General features: G+C 34.3%; 2 protein-coding genes across 4 annotated transcripts in view; one reads left to right on the forward strand and one right to left on the reverse strand.

The window, feature by feature from the left end:
• DDX24 (DEAD-box helicase 24) overlaps positions 1–27,645 on the forward strand; it is a 463,245-nt gene that overhangs the window by 238,623 nt on the left and 196,977 nt on the right. The window lies entirely within an intron of this gene.
• The window catches only part of PPP4R4 (protein phosphatase 4 regulatory subunit 4), a 106,932-nt gene that overhangs the window by 16,955 nt on the left and 62,332 nt on the right, over positions 1–27,645 (reverse strand). For all 3 annotated transcript variants that reach the window (XM_050799038.1, XM_050799039.1, XM_050799040.1), the window contains 12 exons: positions 26,813–26,934; positions 24,018–24,140; positions 22,855–23,024; positions 22,403–22,522; positions 19,389–19,466; positions 18,426–18,509; positions 17,547–17,729; positions 13,820–13,925; positions 12,204–12,351; positions 7,429–7,573; positions 5,227–5,268; positions 4,703–4,777 (listed from right to left, as the gene is read on the reverse strand). In XM_050799038.1, the coding sequence (XP_050654995.1) occupies positions 4,703–4,777; positions 5,227–5,268; positions 7,429–7,573; positions 12,204–12,351; positions 13,820–13,925; positions 17,547–17,729; positions 18,426–18,509; positions 19,389–19,466; positions 22,403–22,522; positions 22,855–23,024; positions 24,018–24,140; positions 26,813–26,934 (1,396 nt within the window). The remainder of the gene's footprint in view (positions 1–4,702; positions 4,778–5,226; positions 5,269–7,428; positions 7,574–12,203; positions 12,352–13,819; positions 13,926–17,546; positions 17,730–18,425; positions 18,510–19,388; positions 19,467–22,402; positions 22,523–22,854; positions 23,025–24,017; positions 24,141–26,812; positions 26,935–27,645) is intronic.

Raw genomic sequence — 27,645 nt, forward strand, 5'->3', positions numbered from 1 at the left:
GTCCTTGTCTACTAACTCCAGTATCAGGATTATCTGTGGTTCTCTTTCTATTGTCTGTTTTTGTCTTGGGCTAGGTCATTTGGTCCTAAAATTTTTTGAGAGTCTTCCCTACAGCTTCTCCCACTGGCAATCCTGAATTCTAATCTTGCTTTGAAAGACTGCTGAAATAATAAACTTTGCTTTTCAGAGGATTTCCACTTTAAGAACACAAATTATTGGCATTGAAATAGAAAATATAAAAAGAACCAAATGGAAATTTTACAACTGAAAAATATAATATTGGAAATAAAAAATTCACTGGATAGGCTCAGCAGCTGAATGGAGATGACAGGGAAAGGGTTGGTAACACTGAAGTTACATCAAGAGAAATTATTCACACTGAGTAGCACAGAGTATTTTTAAAAATTGAGAAAGAACAAAGACTCGTAGGCCTGTGGACAATAATAATATGTACAATTGGTAACCCAGAAATAAGAGAGAGAAAAATTAGAACAGAATATATATTTAAATAAAAAATGACCAAATCTTCCCAAATTTGGGGAATGATATACATTTACAGATTCAGTAAGATGACCAAATCCAAACTGGATAAATTTCAAGTAAATAATGCCTTGACACATCAAAAGCAAGCTGCTAAAAACAAAAGATAAAAGAAAAAAAAAAATTTAAGTGTCCAGAGAAAAACAATGCTTCATACAGAAGCACCAACAATTCAAATGAGAGTAGCTATTGTATCAGATGTTATGGGGGCCAGAAGACAGATAGAAACACATTATTAGAATGTAGTAAGGAAAAAGCTGTCAGCCGAGACTTCTATACCCGTGAAAATATCCTTCAGGAATGAAGGTAAAAATAAGACATTTTAGATAAAGAAAAAATAAGAGAAGTTGTCACCAGAAGGCCTGCACTTCAAGATTTGCTAAAGAAAATTATTTTACCTTAAGGAAAAAAACACCAGAGGGAAATTTAGATCTTAAGCAATGAATGAAGAGCACTGGAAATGGTAAACATCTGAGTAAACCATAAAAGTTTACACTAAGAGTGTATTCTTCAAGATACATATGACAACTTAAAGCAAGATTACAACACTGTCTGGTGGGCTCTTCAATGCAGATATAATTCATATGACAACTGTAACATGAAGAATGGGTGTGGAGGGGGTAAAGAGATTTGTATTATTGTTAAGTGACATGATATAATAATAACAATATGTAGACTAAAAGGTTAGGTATGGATATTAAAATCTCTAAAGAAATAAGCCAAAAAAAAAAATTCCAAAAAAACGGAGATGTGAAGAACACAAATCACTAACACAAGAATAAAATGGTTATCCCCATAGATTAACACCATAATTAAAAGGATAATAGGAGAATATTACAAATAACTTCATGCCAACAGATTTGTCAGTTTAAATAATATGTAAACTGGGGTGGAAGGGAAGCAACTTACCAAAATTGACAACAGAAGAAAGAGAAGATCTACATTCTCTAATGTCTCTTAAGGAAACAGAATCGATTATCAAAATACTTTCCAAAATGAAAACTCCAGGCTTAGATAACTTCACTAGTGAATTCTATAGAACACTCAAGGCAAAAATAAAACCAATTTATACAAAATTGGTCAGAAAACAGAGAAGGTGGGAATACTATTCATCTTGTTTTATGAGGCCAGAATAACATTAATACCAAATTTGATCCCAAAAATGACAAAAAGGGGAATTATAGGCCAATTTCACTATGAATCTATGAATACAGATGCAAAATCCCTTAACAAAAACATTAGCCAAGAATCCAATAGAGAAAAAGGATAATAAACCATTGCCAAATAGGGTCTGTCTCCAAAATACAACATTAGTTTACCATTTGAAAAATCAGGGTAGTTCAGTGTATTAGCAGAATGAAGGAGAAAAACCAAGTATCATTTCTACATATAACACGGGCGCGGTGGCTCAAGCCTGTAATCCCAGCACTTTGGGAGGCCGAGGCGGGTGGATCACGAGGTCAGGAGACCGAGACCATCCTGGCTAACATGGTGAAACCCTGTCTCTACTAAAAATACAAAAAACTAGCCGGGCGTGGTGGCAGGCGCCTGTAGTCTTGGCTACTCGGAGGCTGAGGCGGGAGAATGGCGTGAACCCGGGAGGCGGAGCTTGCAGTGAGCCGAGATCACGCCACTGCACTCCAGCCTGGGTGACAGAGTGAGACTCCGTCTCAAAAAAAAAAAAAAAAAAAAAAAAAAAAAAAAAAAAAAAAAAAAATACAACAACCATTCATAAAAACTCTTAGCAAACTAGGAGTAAAAGGTAACTTCTTCAATCTGATACAGGGAATCTACATAAAACCTATTTCTACCATCACACCTGACGATGAAAGACAACTGTTTCCGGCTAAGATCAGTAAAAATACAAGGATGCCTACTTCTAACACTTTAATTTTACTGGAGGTCTTGGACCTTGTGATAAGACAAAAGAAATAAACAAAAGGCATAAATATTGAATAGAAAGAAGTAACACTGCTGTATTTAAAGAAGATATGATGGCTTACATATAAAATTTTAGTTTTAGAAAATCTAAAAAACAATTTCTAGAACAAATAAACAAATTTATAAAGTTTATAAGACAAGGTTAATATAAAAAAAAAAAAAAAAAACAGTATTCTTATACTCCAGGAACAAAAACACTGGAAAGTGAAATAAAAAATGCATACTTCCATTTACAATAATGCCAAAAACATAAAATACCTAGAAATAAATTCTGGACTTCATATCAAAATGCAAAGGCCCTAGACTGGTCAAAGCAATTTTAAGAAGGAACAAAGATAGAAAACTTACCCTACCAAATTTAAAAAACACTATAAAGTTACAATGATCAAACAGTTTGGTATTACTTAAAAGATAAACTTATAAATAAGTGGAATACAATAATAGGAAGTCAAGAAATAGACATATATGTGTACAACTAATATTTTTTAAGGACGCTAAGACAATTCCATGGGGAAAAGAAGGCTTTTCCCCATTGTTGTTATTCCAACAAATGGTGCTAGAATAAATGAATATTCCCTATGGAAAAAAATAAACATATATTATATAAAAATGTACTTGAAATGAATCATAAACCTAAATGTAAAACCTAAAATGAAAATTTTTAAAAGAAAATAGAGGAAAAAGTCTATGATCTTAGGATAGACAAAGGATTCCTGGAACAAAAAAGAATTGTCAAAGAAAGAATTGATAAACTGGGCTTCATCAAAATTAAATATTTCTGTTTTTCAAAAGACACCATGAATAAATGAATAGATAAGCTTCAAACTCCAAGAAAACACTCATAATATGTATATCTGTCAAAGAAATTGTATTCAGAATGGATTAAAAGCTCTCACATCTCAATAATAATAAACAACCCACTTAAAATTCTGAAAACAAACTTTATCAAATAAGAGATAAAGATGGCCAGTAAGCAAAGACAAGATGCTTGACATCTTTAGGCATCAGGAATAGAAAAAAGGATTTAAAAAAAACAACAAGATACCATTACATACCCAATAGTATGGCTGGTAACTACAGCATAGACAATGTGGATGTAAAATGGTACAACCACTTGAAAACAGGTTTTTTTTTGTTGTTTTTTTTTTTTTTTGAGACAGTCTCGCTCTGTTGCCAAGGCTGGAGTGCAGTGGCATAATCTCGGCTCACTGCAACCTCCGCCTCCTGGGTTCATGCCATTCTCCTGCCTCAGCCTCCCAAGTAGCTGGGACTACAGGCACCCGCCACCACGCCCAGCTAATTTTTTGTATTTTTTAGTAGAGACGGGGTTTCACCATGTTAGCCAGGATGGTCTTGATCTCCTGACCTCGTGATCCACCCGCCTTGGCCTCCCAAAGTCCTGGGATTACAGGTGTGAGCCACCACACCCAGCCTTTGTTTTTTTTTTTTTTTTTTTTTTTTTTTTTTTTTTTTTTTTTTTTTCAATTAAGCATGCCATACAATCCAGCCATTCTATTCCTAGCTTTTACCCAAGAGAAATGAAAACATGTCTAACCAAGGACTTTTTCACTAATGTTCAAAGCAACTATATTTGTAATATCCCCAAATTAGAAGCCAAATGTCTATAAAGAGGTGAATGGATAAGCAAATTGTGATATTCCATAATATAGACTACTATTCAGAAATAAAAAGGAATGACTTCTTGATGCATACAACAATATGGATGAATCTCAAAGTAATTATGTTGGTAGAAAGATACAGAACCAAAAATAGTATTAATACCTAATATATTATTCCATTTATATAAATTACGGAAACGCAAGCTAATCTACATTTTCAGAAACTAGATCATTGGTTTTCGGAGACTAGAGTAGAATACATGGATTACAAAGGGGCAGAAATCTTTAAAAGGATAGAAATGTTTCATATTTTCATTGTGGTGATGGTTTCATCAATATGTCAAAACTCATTGAATAGTACACTTTAAATATGTGTAGTTGTCAGTTATACTTCAGCAAAGTAGTTTTTTTAAAAGGCTCTCAAATATAGTTTTCTTTCTAGTTCATAAAAGAACAGATTTCAAAAAACTGGGACTGTCATTTAAGAAGAAAAAAGAGTAATGTGAAATGGTGAGATGGAAAGAAATGATTAGGTTTAATAACAAAACACAGTTTTATTAATCAGAAAAGAGTATATGTGTGTGCATATGAAAGCAACATACCATTTCCAAAAGAAGTAGTTCTTCTCTTTCTTTCTCTTGATCCAACAAATCTTTCTCATAAAACTTTTTCTGAAACTGTTTAAAGTTTAAAATGAAGTTGTGAAACATTAGTGATGAGTTTCTGCCAAGTTTAAAATATTCCTTTTAATAGAAGTGATATGGTTTGACTCTGTGTCCCCACCCAAATCTCATCTTGTAGCTCCCCTAATTCCCACATGTGGCAGGGACTGGGTGGGAGATGACTGAATTATGGGGGTGCGTCTTTCCCACGCTGTTTCATGATAGTGAATGAGTCTCTCAAGATCTGACGGTATTGTAAGGGGGAGTTTCCCTCCCTCTTTGCCTGCCGCCCAGATGTGACTTGCTCCTCCCTGTTGTCTGTCATGATTGTGAGGCCTCCCCAGCCATGTGGAACTGTGAGTCCAATTAAACCTCTTTCTTTTGTAAATTGCCCAGTCTTGGGTATGTCTTTTTCAGCAGCATGAAAATGAACCAACACAATAAGGTAAAGAGAGTATACTTACAGCATCCATAGACATTTCCATTCTGTCCAACTCTAACACAGTCTATAAGGAAAGTTTTTAAAATTATTCTAAAGTAATTAAATTAAAACAACCAATCATTTCTCAGCAAGTTATTTTGCAGAGGCAGGTTCAAATAGGAGACTTCTGCACTATGGGGTAGACTAAGTCAGAAAATTAAAGTTCTGCCCAATTCTACATTGTACTTACAATCAACCTTTATATAATAATGCCAGGGTCAATTTTAACTTTTGAAAGTTTTTAACCTTAAGAAGACCAAGTCTACAGGCATACTTCAAATACCAAATGCATATAATCTAACTAATTTCTAGTAACTCCCAGTGCCAATTTTTTCTGAATTTTCAGAAACATAATGTAGCTTTTGAATTTTTAAAAAGTCTTTTAGCTATATATGAATGAAACAAGCCATCATTTGGCCGAATAATCCTTAGTTCCCTTCTGTAGAAATTTTCTATCTGCTCTAAAAATATTCTCTCAATTTACTATTTGTCTTTTGGAATACACTAGTTTGAAACAAATTATTCCAATTGAAACAATGGTCAATCTAACCCAGGGTTCTGTCTCTGATAGAGGGCAGTACTTCTAAAACTTACTCTACACAAGTAACCCTAATGGCCAAAATAAAGTACATTTGGATATGCATATGCCCAAAACTATCCATGACAAATATTAAATTTAGTGAAAGTTTTTTCTGCTGAAATTTATGAAACATTCATAATGTATGCCATGAAATACTCTCTATTTATATAAAGTTACTTTTCATATTAAAAAACTGATAAAACTATTCAATTTTTATCCAAAAGTTTTGTGTAGCTTTCTGGGAGTTTTCTATACTAATGTCTCATTATACTACAGAATTTCCATGGGACAGACTGGCTTCATTATATGCAGCATACTGAAAATAAGAGCTGTACTCCAGAATAATCCACTATAGACTAATAATCCATTAATTTAATTACATCATTGTTACACCTGTATAGGGTTAACTTATATTGTCTCTTGAATTAATAAATTATTCTGGAAAAGTAATTAGCCCTCTCATGTTTATTATTTTGACAAGTTAACTCCATTGCCTAAACTTCTATACTTCAATATTAAACAGTAAGGAAGGAACTGTCTGGTAGAAACAAGTGTGTGTGTGTACTTTTAGATTTAAATGCACGTCCAACTCTAGGTATTTCTGGTTATATCAGTTAATGAAAGAAGAATTCACATTTCATTAAAATTAAAACTATACTAATTAATACTAAGTCATCAAATCACTTAATTAAAAGATTCCTCATGTGACATCTGGCAATGATTTCTAGAAAAAAAGAGAAAAAAAGTAAGAATTCTCTTTTTACTCGCCACGTATTCTAATTTATTTATGACATTAATAAGGAAATTTCCCTCACTACAAATAAACGCTCAAAAACAACGTGTCCTGAAGTTTATATTCAGATTCATAAAAGTAAATAATTTCACTTGAATTTATAAAAGATTAGTTATATATTCAGCATAAACAATTTTTGAAGAATAAAAATTATTCTAAGATGTGGCTCACTAACCCAAATTTTTACTAAACTGTTTAGTTTTTCCAACATTTCCAAAGAATCCATATACTACGATCTCATGCTAAAACAAACAAAAAACTCACAGGATACAATCTTACATTATTTACAAAGACGCACTCAGAAGTAGGTAAGAGGTCTCTATTCTAGTCCTCCTGATTCTGCTACTTACTAATATGATCTCAAGTAGACACAATATTTCTAGGCACAGAACTTCTATAAAGTCAAATAGACCCCTGAATTAACTCGAAGCGCCCTTCCAGGGATAAGTTTCTATAAAATGTGACTTTCCCAATTTTACCAACAAAGTTTCACTGGATTATAATCACTTATGAAGAAAATCTGATGAATAAAACATTCATTATTAATTGAACAGTGTTTATTGAGCACCTAACATGTGTCAAACATGGGCTTATATTACTAGTAATAAAAGTTTAATGTCTAGGTGCCCTTCAAAACTTTCATATCCAGTTGTAGCACCTGTCAACCAAATCATTCACTAATTCTTACAACTTTAGCAAGGATAAAAATATTTTAATATATTGCTATCCTGTCAAGCTGAAATAGTGAAGTTATGATTCTTACTACCTTAATAGAAAAAAAAATGCAACATTCTGGCAAGAGTGATACTTACTCTTTTTACAATAGCCAGAACATCTTTATCTTTTTCTTGACACAGGAGTTTTCTCACACACATTTCTAACTGCTGAAGTAGATGCTTATCAGCAGGAATCTTCAGAGTAGATTTCACTTTGGGCAACAGGTAGCAAAGTTTCATTCTATAATAAAATAGTATTTACTCTTGAATGAATTTAATAACTAAGAATAACAGTAACATGAAACAAAGAAAAATCAAGTTTTAGATAGCCTGAGACTTCATTTATTCATGCAAGATATATTCATGGAGTGTCTATTATGTGTCAAGCATTCATCATGCTGGATGCTGAGATACAACAGTAAATAAAACCAACAAAATTCTCTGCTCTCCTGGAACTTACATTCTAGTATGGGAGCAGAGAAGAGAAAAGAAACAAGGAAAATCTGTCAGATAGTGTTAAATGCTATGGAGAAAAATAAAGCAAGGAATAAAGGCAAGTGAGTACCAGGGGCGGGGATTAATCGGTTTTAAAGCAGGTGGCCAGAGAGGGTTGTCACTGAAGGTTCCACTGAAAAGATGGTATTTAAGCAAAGACCTAAAGAAAATTAGGGAATAAGCTATGTGAATATCTGGAAAAGAGCATCACAGCAAATATGGAGAGCTTGTCTCTACTGTTGGTCCAAATGAGCAAATTGGCCATTGTGCCAAAACAGAGTGAAGGTGAGACTAGCAGGAGAGCTCAGAGTGGTAAATAAGAGGCTTTGAGAGCCACTGTAAGGAAATTGCCTTTTATTTTGAGTATGACAAGAAGCCATTGGTAGATTTTGAGCAGAGGGGTGAAATGATCTGACAATGTTTTACAAGCATCATCTGCCTACCGTGTTGAAATTAGACTGTAGCTGGTCAAAAACAGAAAAAGAGAAACAATAGGAAAAGGTCTTAAAATAATTCAGGCAAGAGATGATGGTGCATTGATCCAGAGTGGTAGCAGGAAAAGGTGGTAAGAAGCAGTTGCATTCTGAATCTCTTTTTTTTTTTTTTTTTTTAGAGATGTAGTCTCACTCTGTCACCCAGGCTGGAGTGTAGTGGCGTGATCTCGGCTCACTGAAAGCTCCGGCTCCCAGGTTCACGCCATTCTCCTGCCTCAGCCTCCTGAGTAGCTGGGAATACAGGCGCCCACCACCACGCTCAGCTAATTTCTTTTTGTATTTTTAGTAGAGACAGGGTTTCACCGTGTTAGCCAAGATGGTCTCGATCTCCTGACTTTGTGATCCGCCTGCCTTGGCCAAAGTACTGGGATTACAGGCGTGAGCCACCGTGCCTGGCCTGGATTCTGAATATCTTTTACAAGCAGCAGAATGTACTGAGGGATTGGAGGTAGAATGACAGAGAGAAGAATTTATTTAAGGTTTTGATCTAAGCAGGTGGGATGGTTATTTCCTGAGATGGAGAAGACTACAGAAGGAGCAAAAGCAGATAAGAAAGATGAAGATTGAATTCTAGACAGATTAAGTCTGAGATGTCTATCAGATATACAGTGGAAATGCTAAGTGGGCAACAGGCTCAATAAGTTGGCTATCCATCTAGCCTATCCAGAGTAGATGTCAATGCTTCAGATAAAGTGAGGAATCTTCAGCAAGTAGATGATATTTAAACCATGAAATGGGAGAGATCATCAAGGTAATATGTACAGTTAGAGAAGAAAAGGATAAAAGGACCTAGTCTAAGGTGGTCTAAGGCACTACCACAGTCTAGACTGGGTTGGAAAGGAAGAAACAAGGAGGCTGAAGAATGCCAGGAAGGTAAGAGTAAATCCCAGAACCTAAAAAAAAAAAAAAAAAAAAAAAAAAGCCTTTCCAGGAGGAGGCGTTTCAGAGGAAATACTCTGCTTTGCTAAGCTAAAAGTCTACTCTTTTTCCATGGCTGTTTTAGAGAGGGATGCTAGGTGGGTATCTATTTTATAGCTGCTATGTTCATTTATTCATCTGAATGCTCTCCAAATTATTATTTTTTATCTTTATTGCAACCCTTGAGACACCTGAATTCCATTTTTAGAGTTTCCAGAACACTTTCTCAGCTGAATCTTTACTTGAGGATTCTTCATATACAACAAAATTTGCTTTTTATTTAACCAAAAAGGGTAAAGAAGCTCCTCCTGTAGAATTTCCAGCACTATAAATAGCAACAATGGTCTCAATCTCATTCACAGTTCACCACGGATACAGCCTAACCTAGCAATGCTTTCTATAATTAAGGAATATCAACCCCCCAAAGAAATTATATCATTTCCGGCAGCTGTGGAAAAGGCTTCTCTGAATACCAAGAGTCTTTTTCCAGCTTGATAGTGTCTAAACTTGGTGAATTTAAATTTTAAACATTAACTTAAGGAAAAACAAAAACACTTAACAGTCTATGCACACTCCATTCTTTATAACCCAAGGCATGTCTAGAAAATAGATATTCAGCAGAAGCTACCCAATCCATTGTAGTGATTCATCTCTATGAGACTCCTGGGCCCCTGAGATGATCTAATTCTTGAGATTAGGGACCACACCTTTCAGATAATTTATGTATGTTATCTCAGTTATTTGTGCCTCAGAATACTTTATAAATTAGGTACTAAGGAAATCAGTGCACACAGAAGTTTTGTAACTTGGCTAAAGATACACATTTAATGTAGAGCTGGAATTTCAGCTCAGGCAGTGTGGCAACAGAAACTGTCCTCCTAACCAACATGATCCTACCACCCTTGCCTGTGATGGCTTTCATTCTATCTGCACATCTCTAAAGCACTGAGCAAGTGCTTTTATACCCAAAGCCAGTTAGCATACAGTGTTGTCGGATACATTTCTTGGCTGGCAGCTGGCCAGGCAAGAGAGTAGGAACCAAGACACACAGTTATACAATAATCTGCTGTCCTGCAAATCTCTGAAATTAACAGAGTAATAATTAATTATTCTTCATTTGGTTTTTTGAATTGGCAGATTTCTTTCTCATAGAGTCAATGTCATGCTCTTTGTTACACTGATCAAAGTAGAGATGATGTCATTTCCTTTCAAATTATTTTTGTCAACTGCTTGATAAGTGACAATACATCACATTGAAAGTTGCTTTTATAGAATCACAATTGCAATTCACAAAATGTTCTTAAAGCTGAACCCATTAGTTGTTTAGGAAAAGTTAAAATCTAAAGAATTACCAAAGGTTCCTTTTTTTTTTTTGAGATGAAGTCTTGCTCTGTCACCTAGGCTGGAGTGCAGTGGTGTGATCTCAGCTCACTGCAACCTCCACCTCCCAGGTTCATGCGATTCTCCTGCCTCAGCCTCCCAAGTAGCTGGGACTACAGGCGTGTACCATCACGCCTGGCTCATTTTTGTATTTTTAGTAGAGACGGGGTCTCACCATGTTGGCCAGGCTGGTCTCAAACTCCTGGCCTCAAGTGATCCCGTCTGCCTCGGCCTCCCAAAGTGCTAGGATTACAGGCATGAGCCACGATGCCCAGCCCAAAAGGTTCTTTTCAATTCACTTTAAATGTCAGCAATACCCCACCTCTCATTTATAAAGCACAAGAAACATACACCAAAAATTAAAGTCAATGCAGTTGTGCTTTCTGTATTTTCTCACATTTAAAATACAAAACAAAAACTTCTAGATTTGTTCCCATTAAAAAATGCTCATAAAATTCTTAGGTTGAACTTTTCAATATCTTTTGACAATTCATCTTCATATATATCTCAACACCAAGACTATTAATCTCAGTTAGCTTATTATCTCACCAACTCTTCCTATTAAAAAGTTTTGACGTTTTACGTATTGCCTAAAATTCACATCAGTTGTTTATAAAAGTGGTACATATGCATCTTTCAGATGCATAAAACTAAGTGCCCCTAATGTATGGAAATTCAGCAGGGAGTTCTAGAGTTTGTTCAGGAGAGCCTTTGGCCAACTGACTCTGATATCTCTCTTTCCTGCAGATCTGAGTTCAAGTTCAAAATAGAGACACAGGACTTAAAACACAGTAATCTAATGGCTGGGCTTAAATTTCTTTTAAACAGGAGGGTTTAAAATTATTTTCATTCCATTATCAAATGTACAAAAATAGTTCTTAAGTAATAACATGCATGTACTTTAATGTCACTGAACTACACACTTATAAATGGTTAAAATAGTAAATATTATATTATACATATTTTACCACAATAAAAAAGGAAGTGTTGTGCTCATTTGGAGAGAAAAAGGACAAAATATATTTATTATTTTTTTCCATTTCCAGGCAAGCCGTTTTCAGATCTGTTCCTTCCAACTTAACAGTTAATCAAATGAAATTAACATTTTACTGGATTTCAAAAATATAAGGCAGCTAAACATAGAAGACAAGATGAAGACTTTGAAGCAGTTCTATTTCTTTGAAAAAATGGGCCTCTAAAAACTAACAGATGCTCATCAAACAACTTTGAAGTGATAAGGCGACTGACCATCTTTTCTTTAGTTTTAATGGTAGATAAATTAATAATAGCTACTCGATCTTCTAATCATTTCAATGTGTATATCCAAATGGCCGAAGAAGCTTACCAATCTGGCTTTGACTTACTGCTCTCAATCCAGTAAAGACAAAAGATCTGAGACAGTGTTGAAAGAGTATGCTTCCAAGTCTTACTGATACCCATCAATTATGAATACTAAGAATTTCAAAGCACATGTAAATTCTTGACTTAAGTTTTTAATTGGCTAAGGAAAAGATTTTGCATATGTTCACTATAGTAGATAAAAATAAATACAATTTCAAATATTTTCATTGATTGATAACATACCTCACATTTGCTACTGGATCATGTGTCAGTTCAATAGCAGGTAGAAAGAAATATTTACAGAAAAATGATTTGGAAAATATCTCTATAATAAATTCACAGGTATCCAAAAATCGAAGTCTATTCCAGTAACTTTTTCCTTGGCCCAATTCTAGAAACAACAACAAAAATTATCTTGTTAATTTTTCCTACATGAAATTAATGTGACAAAGTTAGACACACAAAACGCATAACAAGTTTCTTCATACCCACAATATGGCTAGCAAATATAAGAGATAAGAGGAAAAAAATCATTATTATATACCTCAGATTTGTAAATCCCCAAATTGACACCTCAAAAACCATAAAAAAGTTTTGTCAAACATTTCATTCAATTTCATAAGCATTTATTAACTATGGAATGACTGTATTTACTACTTTTTAATCACCCACTATGTGCTAAGTACTCTATACATATTATCTCATTTAGCCCTGAAAAGCAGCCCAAAGAGGTGCACATACTTCTTGCTCCTAAAAAATAAGGATACTGAGATTCAGTGAGTTTAAAGTCACACATTTGGCAGGTGCAGAGCTAGAATTCAAACACAAGTCTGTATAACTTCAAAGTGTTTTAAAACCAAATTAACTGTTTTGTTCCCTTTGTTTCCTTAAAAATGCCTAAAGTAGATATAGTCACATATAAACAGCCTTACTGACAATAATTCAGGTCAATATAAAAAGGCTAATTTTCTACTTTTTACATAAATGTTCAAAAACAAAACCAAACTGAATCTTCTTTCAAAATAAAACATTCTAAACATGAGCTCCTACCACTGAATAATGAAAACCGAATTAAAATAAGATTATAAAAAGAAAGATTAAAGTATACTGAGCATACTTTTTCTTAAATGGAATTTTATAAAAGTACTCTAATTTTTTGAAAAGTAGTGATACATACTTAAACTGGTAAACCCCGATAACTAGAAAATCCCATTACCTGCCTATGCTGGATAATATAGTTTAGTAAAAACATTAAGACATTATGGGCAAAGCAAATATACAATAATCAGCAAATTCACTAAGTATATATAGGTGTGTGCAACTATTTCTAAAATCAATACTATAAACCAAATGTTTTTGCCTTGATTTTAGCTTTTACCAAATTAAAATAAATTTGCATTTGTAAACTGACTTAGTTTCTTAAGACATTATAAACCAACTAGGCTCATCAAATTTATATTCAAATATACTATCAACTCTATTCAAGGAAAAATCCCAGATTCTGTTAATTATGTGAGTATTGAAATAGGACCATAAAATAAACGATTAGATTCATGGATATTCTATTTATATTTTAGTTCCAAATGCTATTTCATCAGGGCAGAAACTGAGCTTTCAATATAAGTAAACATATTTTAATTTCTAAAATGTAGACATTCACAAAAGAAAACAGAGTAATTATTACTTTCATTCCTCACAGATCTAATCTTGCCACAAGGATTTCTAAAAAATAAAAATCAACTTATAAAACCCAATAGTAACCTAATTATTCACAGCAAAATGATACATAAGTCAGATATAACTAAAGCCAACTAGTTCATTTACTTTCCTTTTTCAAAATAGTAGACAATATTACTTACGTTCAATTAATTTTTGAATGACCTCATGTCTCTGTTCTTGTTTACGATTATAACGCAGAAAAATGCATAGAGTTCGTGAGGCTGCCTTTTGGACAGGTAAGACATTCTTGAAGAAATAAGACAGACAGTTACACTAGGCTAATTCTAGTCTAGATAATTTGGCCCCACCAAATCAATTTTAAGTTATTGACTAAAATAAAGTGTTTGCTGCCTCTCAACTCATTGAATTTATATCCTTATGGAAGTATCTTCATAATTTAATGTTAATCACTCAGGCAAATCAACCAATACTTATATTACAAAGTTAATTTGGCATAGACAAGTCCAAATCATCCAGATTTGACTCTTATTTCCTTGCCATCTCATCTTACATGACCAAATACACCCCTGCCACTTATTCTTTTAGCTGTTTTCTGGACTTTGTCATTCATTCATCTGACAAACATTTGCTACAACATGCCATGTGTTAGGTACATCACCAAAAATATGTCACTACTAAAATATACATTTAGAGATCCCGTGATCAGGTATACGCTTCAATCCTTCTGGCTTAATTCTAGCTCTTAATGATACAGATGACATTTAGAATCCAAAGAGCACCATGTCAATCATTCTTACCAGTATTTCAAGTCCCTTTGTCCTTTCAATTTCTGTCACACCACCAGGCAGAACCTTAATTCTAAATAAATATGGCCATTTACCTTTCCTGGGTTTGGGTCAAACCATACATTAGAGAAAAATCTCTCAACCAGACATATTGTGTCCAGTATAAATTCATGTTCATTATCTTGACTTACATACAAATATAATGTTGAATTACTAAAGATCCCAAATATTACAGTGGGGATCCTTGAAATTCAAATCGAATGAAACTTTACATCGCTGAGACAGTGTTGCCTGCTACCTCCTCTCATATTTTATATGAGCTATTCACATTATATCAGGTGTAATTTGAGTGGGGTTTTTAATCTGTTGAATGTAAAAAGACGGTATTTCCTATGATTTAGAAAAGAAAATTTTAAAAATATACATAAGCAGAAACATGACTGGACTTAAGGAAAATGAATTTTTGATAAATGAACTAAATAAAAGCATGTTATTCTTTTCTTTCATTTTATGCATACTGATAGAATTTCAAATACATATATAATAGTCATTAAAATATATATATTTTGTACCTCACATAAAACATATATTATAGTTTATGGTATGAGGTATTCTGCTGGGCCAGAAGTCAAAGATAAATATAATCAGGTCAAAAGCACATAAGAACCAGCTTGAAGAAGTTGTAACAATTTGTGCACAAAAAAATAATAACTGCAATAACATTATTTTATCTAAAAAGATGTTAAAAACAAAGTGCACTTGTCACCATTAAAAATAGCTACTATGCCACCTCTTAGCTCTGAAAACTGATAATTAGAGGAAAAAAATTAAGAATTCATCCTGTCTTTACATTAGTAAATGTAGCTCAAGGCAATCAAATAACCAATGTGGACAAAGGAATGCACTTCTTCACACAATGCCACCATCAAAAATGCATAAGAAATGATGGAATTTTAAAATTATTTAGGAAGTTATAATGAAATCACCGATTCAAGTAAGGATCATCAATGGATTCTAAAACTAACAGGTAAAAGGCTGATAGGAAACTGGTATTCAGAGGGCTGAAATACCAGCTGAAGATTGTGCTGGCTATTCAAGCATAATTTTAGAATAATTTTTTTAATTCTATGAAAAATGACATTGGTAGTTTGATAGGAATGTGTTGAATCTGTAGATTGCTTTGGGCAATATGGCCATTTTAACAATATTAATTCTTCTAATCCATGAGCACGGAATGTTTTTCCATTTGTTTACGTCATCTATGATTTCTTTCAGCAGTGTTTTATAGTACCCCTTGTAAAGATCTTTCGTCTCCGTGATTAGATGTGTTACTGGATTTTTTTTGTGGCTATTATAATTGGGATTGCATTCTTGATTTGGCTCTCAGCTTGAACGTTATTGATGTATAGAAATGCTACTGATTTTTGTACATTGGTTTTGTAACCTGAAACTTTACTGTAGTGGTTTATCAGGTCTAGGAGCCTTCTGACAACATCCTTAGGGTTTTCTAGGTATAGTATCATATCAGCAAAGAGAGATCATTTGACTTCCTCTTTTCCTATTTGGATGCCTTTAATTTCTCTCTTTTGCCTGATTGCTCTGCCTATGACTTCCAGTACTATGTTTAATAGGAGTGGTATGAGTGGGCATCCTTGTCTTGTTCCATTTCTCAAGGGGATGGCTTCCAGCTTTTGCCCAATCAGTATGATGTTGGCGGTGGGTTTGTCATAGAGAGCTCTTATTACTTTGAGGTATGTTTCTTCAATGCTTAGTTTGTTGAGGGTTTTTAACACAGAGACACTTGACTTTATCAAAAGCCTTTTCTGCGTCTATTGAGATGATCATATAATTTTTGCTTTTAATCCTGTTTATGTGGTGAATAACATGTATTGATTTGCTTACGTTGAACTAACCTCACATTGCAGGAATGAAGCCTACTTGATTGTGGTGAATTAACTTTTTGATGTGCTACTGGATTTGGTTTGCTAGTATTCTCTTGAGGATTTTTATGTTGATGTTCATCAGGAACACTGACTTGTAGTTTTCTTTTTTTGTTGTGTCTTTACCAGATTTTGGTATCAGGGTGATGGCGGCTTTGTAGAATGAGTTAAACAGGAACCCTTCCTCCTCAATTTTTTTGAATAGTTCCAGTAGGATTGATTCCAGCTCAGAGCAGGTTGTGAGGTATGTCTGCTGGTAGTCTGGCCGTACAGTTTGTCAAGGGTGGAAGATCCCTGGGCAGGGCAGTGGTACAACTGGTATACAACCAGGTAGGCACACGCACCCCAGGGTTTTCAGCCCAGCAGATGAGTGTGGGGCCCACCCAGCTTGTACTCCCCCAACTCAGCATCTGCCCCAGAGGTAGGCCTGACCAGTTGGGCTTGTCCCAAGCCTTCTGTGCCCAGATAACAGAGCCATGGAATGTTTCTATATTTCAAAAAATTGCAATAGGATGTCATATTAAATGTAAGGTGAATTATGAGTTAAATAATCCCCTTGGAAATTTCTGTGAAAAAAGTAGACAACTTTGTGGGGAGGCTTGAGTGCCACCTTGTTTTGAGGGAGGAGTCTTTTTTTTTTCTTTTAACACTACTTATAAAGCTATCAATAGTAGGGCATCCATGTATTTGTATAAGCTTTCTCTGTTCCACTGCCACACTATAAAAGTAACCAAACTTATAGCAGGAAGCTTAAGGGGTGCCTTGGCAAAACAGCATACCTGGGGTCAGACATTAAGGGTGTGGATGTATCAGATGTGCAATCAGAACAGAAGGTCCTTTGCAGTCAAGGTCACTGAGTCCTGTCAACCTTCCTCTTAAGAAGAACTATTTCAAGTTTGAAGTGAGTCTGCCCTGTTCTTGGCAGTATATAATCAAAGGATAGGTGAAAGTGCCACCTAGTCATTCCTCTCTCCAGCTGGAGAGAAGATTCGCAGAGAGAGACCTAGTGGGGAAGGAAAGGGAAACCTGAGTCCCCTCCTCTGGACCTAGGAAGCTGACATCCTCCTAGGGAGAATGGAATGAACTGAGTTTGTTCCACTATTTTGAAAATATGAAGAGTTTTGATAATTCCAGACTCAACCATGAGTTCAAAAGAATAAGATGAAAGGTACTGAGCTCACATTTGTCATCATGATTGTGAACATTCTTTGTAAGAAACGGTAATAAATCTGATCACTTGATATGACATGTGGCAGGCAGGCATATTTCTGAAGTAGCTTCTCGTGAGTTCTCCATTTTAAAGAGGCTGCAGCTCGCTGTTCAGCGGCTGTGAGTGCTGGAATCAAGTCAGGAAGAGAAGATAACTGAAAAATGAAACGCATCAAAAAACAAATCAATTATAAATAAATAAATAAATTGCAGCACTCAGTAAAATTACTCAGTTTTGTAACACATTGGGGAGGGGAATACTCCTTCTCATTTCAGAGTTTAGGAGATATCTTAGTTGTCACAAGGAGAAAATTATCTGACTAAATCAAACACTTTTAAAAGAAATCATTAAGTAAAACGTATGATTCCTGTGAACCAAATTTTGAAATAAAAACTGCAACTCATTCTTCTTCCTGTCAGATTATCATAGCAACTTTTCTAACTACAGTAAAATGTATTATATATTACTGTCAGCAAGCTTTGACCTCCTAAATTCCTACCCTTTTCTTAGGTTACACAGTGGCTTAAAATTAATAATAAAGAATAAATTTCTACCCTTTTGTCCTATTTGCTATTCTTGGAATAATCATTAATGCTAATGAAAAATGAAAATATGAACATAAACTCCAAAGACAATAAACAACGATCATGGTAATTTAAAATTATTAATGTAAGAAAGATAGAGGAAATTCAAGCTGTTCATACTCTAATAGGCTTTTACTGACTACCTGCTATGCAGCATGCACTATTTTACATGCTTTTCAAACATTCTTTCATTGATGCCTCACAACACCCTGTAGAGTAGGATAATATTTACACAGCTCAGAATGTTTCTGAAAGATGAAGTTTACCTTATTTTCTTGAACACTGCTTTCTCCACCAGTAGACATAAGTTCCAAGATTTCTGGAAGATGATCTATAAGAGCATCTAGTACCTTTTAACAGAGATATTTATTACTGTTATAGTGATTACTATGGTTTTTTTCTAGATTAGTTACTCTACATGTCAATTTCTATATAGTAATAGTGGGTTTTTTTTTTTCCCAAACAACATTTTGAGTATTTGTATTTTCTTACTCTGCCATCTTCTTGCTGAAAAGTCTTAGAAACGTGATCAACTGCCTTGGCCAACCTTCGAAAAGAGATTAGTATACCTGCCTCTTGACATTGTTCAAATAGTCTAAATCTGAGACAGCTACTTCCACAAAACTAATATGTTCAGAAACTGCCTCCAAACTTTTGACAGGTATTTTAAATCGGATAATATTCTCAGTGATATCAAAATATTCATGAGTTGTGCTTTGGCAAACTAACATTTAGGTGAAAGGAATATCTAAATATAGCATCAAAATAAAGTATTTCAAAGTCTTTGTAAGTACATATTAAGTGGTAAAATACTACACAAACAGTGGCAAGAGAAAAAAGTTATAAAATGTGATATATGATTACAATTGAGTAAAATAAAAACCTTTATATAGAAAAGAACATTCATATAAAAAAAGAAAAAGAAAACAAATAGTAACAGTAATTGAAATTAAAGGCATTCTTTTGTCTGTTTTTTGGCACTTCCTAAATTTTTCTTAATAAATAAATATGCATATACTAAGTTTTAAAACTGAATATATTTTAAAACCTAATTTTTTAAACTATTTTCCCAATATCCAGGTTATGATACAGTGGTACAACAATTTGAAGCTTCTGGAGTTAGTCAGCTGAAAGAGTTCACACAATTTCAAGAAGTAGGGGAGAAAAGGCATTGGTGTATTTGGACCAAACATAAAAGAATTAAACATCAAAGAGTAAGAAAATATTACCTCCAGTGATTCATCTTGTAATAATGTTATTAGTTCTTTATGTATTAAATATACTCCAGAATTCAGAAGCTTAGACACCTAAAATATAGCAATAAAGTCTCTCAGATTTAAGACTACTAGACAGATACAGGTTACAACAATTTTTAAAAATACATCCTTGTTATATTATTTCTTCTAAAAGCCATGTTATAACGCAAATATAAAATTAGATTCCATAAAAATTAGTGGCACAAATAACCAGCTTTCTAGTCTGCCTCGTGGAATGCTGGAGTGTGTGGACACACACAGGGGTGAGGAAATACAAAAGAATGGGATTTACCAGAGTCATAACTTTCACATCAACAGCAATAACAAGCCCACAGGGGCCTCTAGTTCACATTTTAAAGTCTTAGAGCAGCCAACAGGGTCTTAAAGGATATCCTGGGCATGCAAGTATTCATATGAGTTCAGAACTTCCCAGAGGGTAACTTCTACTGAAGGCCTACAGTGATACCAGGGTAGTTATAACTTCTAAGAAAGCAAACCAACTTTCCTTTTCCCCATCAAAGACTTTAATCAGCATGAGAGGAGTTGGGAGAGTCTCGAATAACAGTTCCCCTTGTAAACAGCAGTTTTTTTGTCTCCTCCAGATAAACTCGGAGCCCACAATAGTGGATTTACCAGTTTCTACTTCATCTTATTCTTTTTAAAACACACTGGGCTTGACTAAAGTTTTATTTGGAAAAAAAAAAATGGTCCCTGGATAAAGAAAGTGTTTTAAAATTCTTTCCTCTAACACAGTTGTTTTTGACTTGTCGAAAATATTTCCAAAATATTATTATTATGAAAAATAAGAACAAAGAATACAGTAAAGCAATTATCAGAAGCTAGCATTAACACTGTTAGAAAAAGTTAAATCCGCCAGTGGATTTTCATTACTTAAAAAAAAAAAAACAAAAAAACTTACACAAGCCCTTCATTTTATGGAGAGGCACATCATTTTTACCCTACCTACATGGTATGATTGTGGAAGAATATGAAAACTAGCCACCCAGCAAATATAGATCAATGATTATCAAACTCACTTCCACCAGTGAAAGCATATTTGTATACACACGTACATTTCCATATGTTTAATTATATGGTGCTATGTTATGTCCACTATAAAACATAAATAAAATTATATATTAAAGTGATGAGAAAAAACAGAAAGTCTAAAATTGCATAAATACTGCATTCTCAGACTCCAATCTTGAACAACTGTCTCTGGAGACCACTGATCTAACAAGTACATGTGGACATGGTAACCAAGCCTAAATGACCATTTAATGCATGTTGGAGGTGAATATTCTGCTCAGCTGGTCAGTGCTCTCTGCCCTATCCCCACTCCTCCTAAAAAGCAGAGTTCTACAGGTGTGTTTTACAAAGATGATATAATTTTGCAGCACTGAAATTATTTTAACTAATTATACTTTAATTTAAAGGGAAGGTGTCCAGGATTTTGTATAATGCATATATATTTCATTCATACCAGAAAAAGTGTTCTTTTAAAAAAGTAAAACTATCACCCAATAGCCAAAAAAGAATCTAAGCAACATTTATAATGATGCTATGGATGGATATCCTGCACACTTGTAGAAAATCAAAGTGCTCTGACACAGGAACGCAGTGCAAGGAAGGGGGTGAAATATTCTCACTGAGAATAAGAACTTATACCACTTATCCAGAGGTTTTCTTTTTTTTTTTTGAGACGGAGTCTCGCTGTGTCTCCCAGACTGGAGTGCAGTGGGGTGACCTCGGCTCACTGCAAGCTCCACCTCCCGGTTCACGCCATTCTCCTGCCTCAGCCTCCCGAGTAGCTGGGACTACAGATGCCTGCCACCACGCCCAGCTAATTTTTTGTATTTTTTGTAGAGACAGGGTTTCACCATGTTAGCCAGGATGGTCTTTTTTTTTTTTTTTTTTTTTTTAATTTATTATTATTATACTTTAAGTTGTAGGGTACATGTGCATAACGTGCAGGTTTGTTACATATGTATACTTGTGCCATGTTGGTGTGCTGCACTCATCAACTCGTCATTTACATCAGGTATAACTCCCAATGCAATCCCTTCCCCCTCCCCCCTCCCCATGATAGGCCCCGGTATGTGATGTTCCCCTTCCTGAGTCCAAGTGATCTCATTGTTCAGTTCCCACCTATGAGTGAGAACATGCAGTGTTTGGTTTTCTGTTCTTGTGATAGTTTGCTAAGAATGATGGTTTCCAGCTGCATCCATGTCCCTACAAAGGACACAAACTCAGCCAGGATGGTCTTGATCTCCTGACCTCCTGATCCACCCACCTTGGCCTCCTAAAGTGCTGGGATTACAGGCGTGAGCCACCACGCCCGGCCTATCCAGAGGTTTTTATGTGTCAGTTTTGAGCTTGAAAGTTATAGCTTATCCGTATTTTTTGCAACCACGGCATACATGCACTTCTTACTGTCATTCAAGAAAGATGCCCCAAATTTCAACTTCAAGGGTTAAAAAGTTAAATTCATCATAAAAGTTTCAACTTACTTTTGCTCGTACTTTATAGAGAGTCATAATAGCAGAATCTAAAAGCCATACTCATGAAACACCATCCATTTGTAGTAAAAATAATTAATGAGTTTCAATTTTCTATTGGTTCTCAAGTGCTTAAGTTTAGGTGCAAAGTTAACTGTAAATATTATAAAGCATATAAAAACTGATTTTACCTTAAAATCTGCATCACCCATATCTACCACAATGTCTGGTTTAAAGTAAACACTTGGTATAGATATGCTGAATGAATGGGTTAATAAAAGAATTCACAAATATCATGTATTTATGGAAATGGATTCTGTAAACATACTAAAAAAGAAGAAAATTATGGAAGTTTTTAAACAAGATTTAAGACTAGAACATGAAAGAGATATCCAGTCTATATCTTATAATCTACAAGCACAAAATCATCTAGTATACATAGGTAGAATTAACAACAAATGTAAAGTGATACTAAGTCTTCAGACTTACTTCATAAAAGCAAATAGCAATAGTGTATCTGACTGGTACTTCAGGGTCATGGCAAAGGCAGAAGAATGTAGAATAGAGTTCCATGTGGAAGTTTTTAGGATCAACAAAAACAATCATGGCCTGGTGGAGGTGGAAGGGAGGAGATGAGTGGGAAGGAAAGAAAAACATGCATCAATACCTAATATTATAATCGTCTCACTTAAATTGAAATCATGTTCTCTGAATTGTAATTTAATTAGAAATCATATTTGGAAGATCCAAATATGTGTATATCAGTCTGATTTATACACAGATATATAAATTTCTCAAATATTTACTCTGTATGTACTATGTACACTAGACATAATGCTAAGCAGTAAGTGTCAAAAATGGCAATATTTTGAATGCCATCTATGCACCTATTTTAAAGTTATAATAAAAATCCCCAGTAAATATAAATACATATTTATTACCGGAAAGTTATAAGCACAGTTCTTCCGTACTAAAATATATTTCTTCTCCTGCTCTAAGATTTGGGGTGGAATCTGGTTTTCATTGTGTCCATTTTCTTGTTGCAAACCCAATGTACAAAGTTTCTTATAAAATTCCAAAAATCTCAAGTGCTGATCTGGAGTGAAAATTCCTAAAACAAATATAAAAACCTATGCTCAACATTTCAATCGAAAATAAAATTTAAAAAGGGAAAATCAAAGTACAAGAAAAATATAATTGAAGCCAAATACTTAAATAAATGGTTGCAGATAGTTTACAAATAAAAGGAACATGAAAAGAGTAACTGTTAAGAATCTAACAGATCACATTATTTTACCTCATGTTAATTCCAGTAATATTTTAATTTCAAAAGTATAACTTACATAATGCAGGAAATATGCCTGCATTAATTGCTGCAGCATGTATCATATTGTAGGCCACTAAAAAGTCGCTAATAATAACATTGTGGCTATTTATACATCTGCTATTTTCTTATAGTAAATGTTCTAAAATTGCTGGCAGAAAAGACACATGCATGTGTGTATGTGTCTCTGCAGGGAAGGAGCTTAAAAACGGAATCTGAAAGACAGCAAAGTAAATTCAAAACATTTTTAATCAATGGAATGGTTCCACATTCATCAAGTATCTCGAGGAGCTAGAAACTCATAATATATTGTTATGAGTTCATTATTAAACAGTCAATCTCACACTGATATAGTAAGCTAAGAACTATGTGTTCAAAATGCCAAGAGTTACGGTATTATTATTCCACATCCCAAGCTGAACTTCTCTAATGATATAATAAATTATTCAATAAACGGTTAATAAGTGTATACTTACTACATACAAATAGTAAATAAGCCTGAGCTTCTATTATTACATACCAAATAATATATAAGTATAAAATATTCAGAGATTTAAAGAGCTATGTTTACTTTATTCTGTCACTGTTCTTTCAAACAGGTTCTACTGGTGAAAAAGTCATTCCTAAATGTGCTCTAAATGATGTTATCAAAATTCTAAGATCTCATAAGATTCTTATATACTTAAGAGCTAGGCTTTACAATTAACTGAAGAGCCAAAGTTTAATGACTAAGGTAGAAAAAAAGGGAAAACAGTCTCAAATTCTTAGGATATATCATACCATATAGTCCATGACATAGTTTTCCTAAATGGAAAGATAAAGAAATAAGAATTGATTCATCTGCTTTGAAAGATTTTTCACAAAATGATTTCACTAAGGGAAGTATAGTTTGACTTCTGTCATCTGGAAAACAAAACAAAATAATACATACTTTAAATTCAGTCATCCACACTGCACATGTGGAAACTAATACACACAAATTCCAGAAAGAAAAATTACTACATTAGCCTCATAGTAATAGAAAATACCTGAAAGCAATGATGATGGAGGTGGGTGGTGAAAAAGGGCTAAGAGGAGGCTTGAAATGATCAAAAACTTTGTCAGGTTAAGGGGTTTGGACTTCAGACTGCAGGCCATTGGGAACAGAATATAAAGAGTGATTATGAATTAAAAAGCTAAGATGATTGAGGATTTGAGTCTGAATAACTAAAAGAATTCTAATACCATTAACATAAATAAATAGTAAGCAAAGGAAACTTTTCTTATTCTCTTTTACACACATCTCATACCATGCTGCAGCTTAAGCCCATTTTACCATTTCATTTTTTACTAAAATTATATTAGCTTATAATATGTTCTATGTATTGCATTTCATCACTTTTACTTCTTAGATGGCTCTTCTTTAAAAAATTAATCGATTCTTTGAGTACATCTGCTTAGGTCACAAGTATCTGACATAGTGGGGATATTTAACTCTCAATTCTAAATGCTCTCCAAATTTCTCACAGTTTTCTTAAATTTCAGAAATGAATCACTTCTTTATTATCTGGAAATGTTAAGTAAAATGCTGTAACAGGCTTATGAGTATTATTATTACTATTATCATTACATTTCGGCGTTATATCTACTATTTTTGTTAAATGACATTCATTCAACACACTGTGTTTCTTACAGAACAAGCCTTGTAACTAAGTAGAAATAGAAATATGAATAATAAATAGTCTCTTATTTTGAGAAATGCAAACCAGCAAAAAAGCCAAACACAAACAATGTAAGACAATGTGATCACTGCCTTAACAGCTGGAATAAGGCAGGGATCTATAAACTTTTTTTGTAAATATTCTAGGCTTCGCAGGCTGTGTCCCAACTACTCGGCTCTGTTCTTGTATCACAAAAACAGCCACAGACAATACGTGAACAAATAAGTGTGGCTCTGTTCCAATAAACTTCATTCACAAAAATAGGGGGTGGGCCAGATTTGGTCTAAGGGCTATAGTTTGCCAACACCTGGTGTCAGGGATTTAGAAAGATGTCAGGGAGGGAACTGTATTTAAACTGGGAACTAAAGAAGCAGAAGGAGTTGGCTAGGAGAAAAATAGAGGGAAGGAACAATAGAGAAAGAAAAAATATGAGAAAAGACTAGAGGTGTGAAAGAAGGTATGCTAAGCAAGTGGGACTGGAGCATCAGACACAAGAGGAGTGGGAAAGAATGGTAGGAAATAAAGCCACAAACACAGTTAGACCCAGCTCTGTGATAAATGGGTGTGGGCAGTAAAAGGGAAAAGATCAAAGATGATGGCAAGGTTCTAGTTTGGAGCCTGGGGATGCCCCATTATTAGAGGAAAAAAGATTTATTCATTCACTTATCATGTATTGAGGTTTTATTCCTCTGGTTTGTCATATTGTCTAAATAACTGTTCTGGAAAATCCAAACACAATTATTGTCCATATTGCAATAATCTTTAAGAGTCTTCCTGGAGTTCAGATAAAATGTTGGTAATCCAACTAAATGTAATACTATAATTACACAATTGAATTCTGTACTTAAGTACTTGACATTTACCCCTCCAAATTTCACTTTATCAAAATAGTTAATGTTTACTGATAACTAATGTCCAGCATTAGTCAAGAGTCTAGTCATACATTCAGTAGAGCAGTTAACTGTCTCTGACATGATTTACATAACACTAAGGAATATCTCTTTACCCTCTCCCACTCAAATATCCCATCCCAAATTTCTCCCCCAATGGCCATGAGATTTCTAGCATTAAAATATTACTAAAGAGAGGAAACTCATGTAGACAATGTCTCAGGATCTGTCTTAATGTCATTAGGTGAAAAAGTTAAAGTCAAATTCTTAGCCCTATATACACACAAGTCAGTTAAGTTTTGATGGGAGAAAAGAGAGATGGAATATGTAGCAGCAACACTGTATGCCATGTGGTATTGGTTTTAATATGGTTTGTTCCCATCAAAATGCCTGTCAAGGCTTGGCCCCAGTGCAGCAATAGTGGATGGTGAAATCTTTAAGAGGTGGGGTCGCATGGGTCCACCCACTGGCTCCACTCTCATGGGTTGACTGGTGAAGTTCCTGTGGTATTAAGTGAGGTCTCCTTCACAAGGGACTGCGTTAGCTCTCGTGGGACTGGGTTAGTTCTTTGGAGAGCAGGTTGTTACAAAGTCAGTTTCTTTTGTTCCCTCTCCCTTTTGCAGGTCTGCTTCCCCTTCCACTTGTCTGCCACATTATGAGGCAGCATGAGGCTCTCATCAGAAACAGGTCAGATGGGACTGCCTAATCTGGAACTTCCCAGCCTCTAGAAATATGAGCCAAAATAAATTCCTTTATAAATTACCTGGTCTCAGGTATTCTGTTATAGCAACACAAAATAGACTACGACACCATGAGGTAAAAGTGAAAGCCAAGAAGACACCAAAACAGAATGAATCATAAAAAGAGGGAGAGGAAGGGAGGCTTAACATAAGAAATTCTATATCTACTTTTATTCCTGATTAGTGACATAAAACATGTAGAAAAACACTATTTTCAGAAGCAAAGATGTATCCACATGATTTACCTGTATCAAATATGTCAAGCAGATTAACCAAAGTTTCAAAAGCTGCAAGTCGTACACTGCTGCCTTCATCCCTAGAAAGTTCTATTAATTCAGGGAGCACCACGCTTTTTGTAAGTTCTGTCCTGCACAGTAAGCAATAGAAGAAAACAAATCAAATCAATAAATGTGTAGCAAGAACTTACTAAAAACCAGTGACTGGGCTAGTTGCTGCAGAAAATATGAAAAGTCATAAAGATACTGTTTCTGCTCTCCAGAAGCTTTCAGTCTTATGGGGAAAGGATATCATACATATAAGAAACATTAATAGTAATTTCATAATGATTTAAATCAATCCCACTTCCCCCAGCATAATATTGTTACCTACAGAAATCTTAATAACTAAGAGTTTATATTAAACTTTATAAATTATAATATAGTTTTCCATTTTAAGCAACTTCAGCAAATATCTGGACTAATTAGAAAAACTTATCAGTAGTAACTGCAGAAACCTAAATAATGTATTTTTATCTAGATTTCAGGGTATAAATTATTTTTCCATTCACCTAATACATGACATTATGGTAACTAATTTCTATACAGAAGATGATATATTACTCTAGGTGTCCTATCTAGAAGAATGAAATATAATATAAATGCTTTTAGGGAGTATATAATATTTATAAGACAGTCACAAATAGTTCTTATTCAACACTTTGTGTCTGCTTATTCCTCATGATAAGGTGTCATTGTAATGACAAACACTTTGATAAAGGAGAGGTTTATTATGTGGGTAGCTTTCTTGGGTACAAGATGGAAAATGGCATCAATTATAATTGAAATAAGATGTTGATAGA

Source organism: Macaca thibetana, chromosome 7 (assembly GCF_024542745.1).
Source record: "Macaca thibetana thibetana isolate TM-01 chromosome 7, ASM2454274v1, whole genome shotgun sequence".
Taxonomy (NCBI): domain Eukaryota; kingdom Metazoa; phylum Chordata; class Mammalia; order Primates; family Cercopithecidae; genus Macaca; species Macaca thibetana.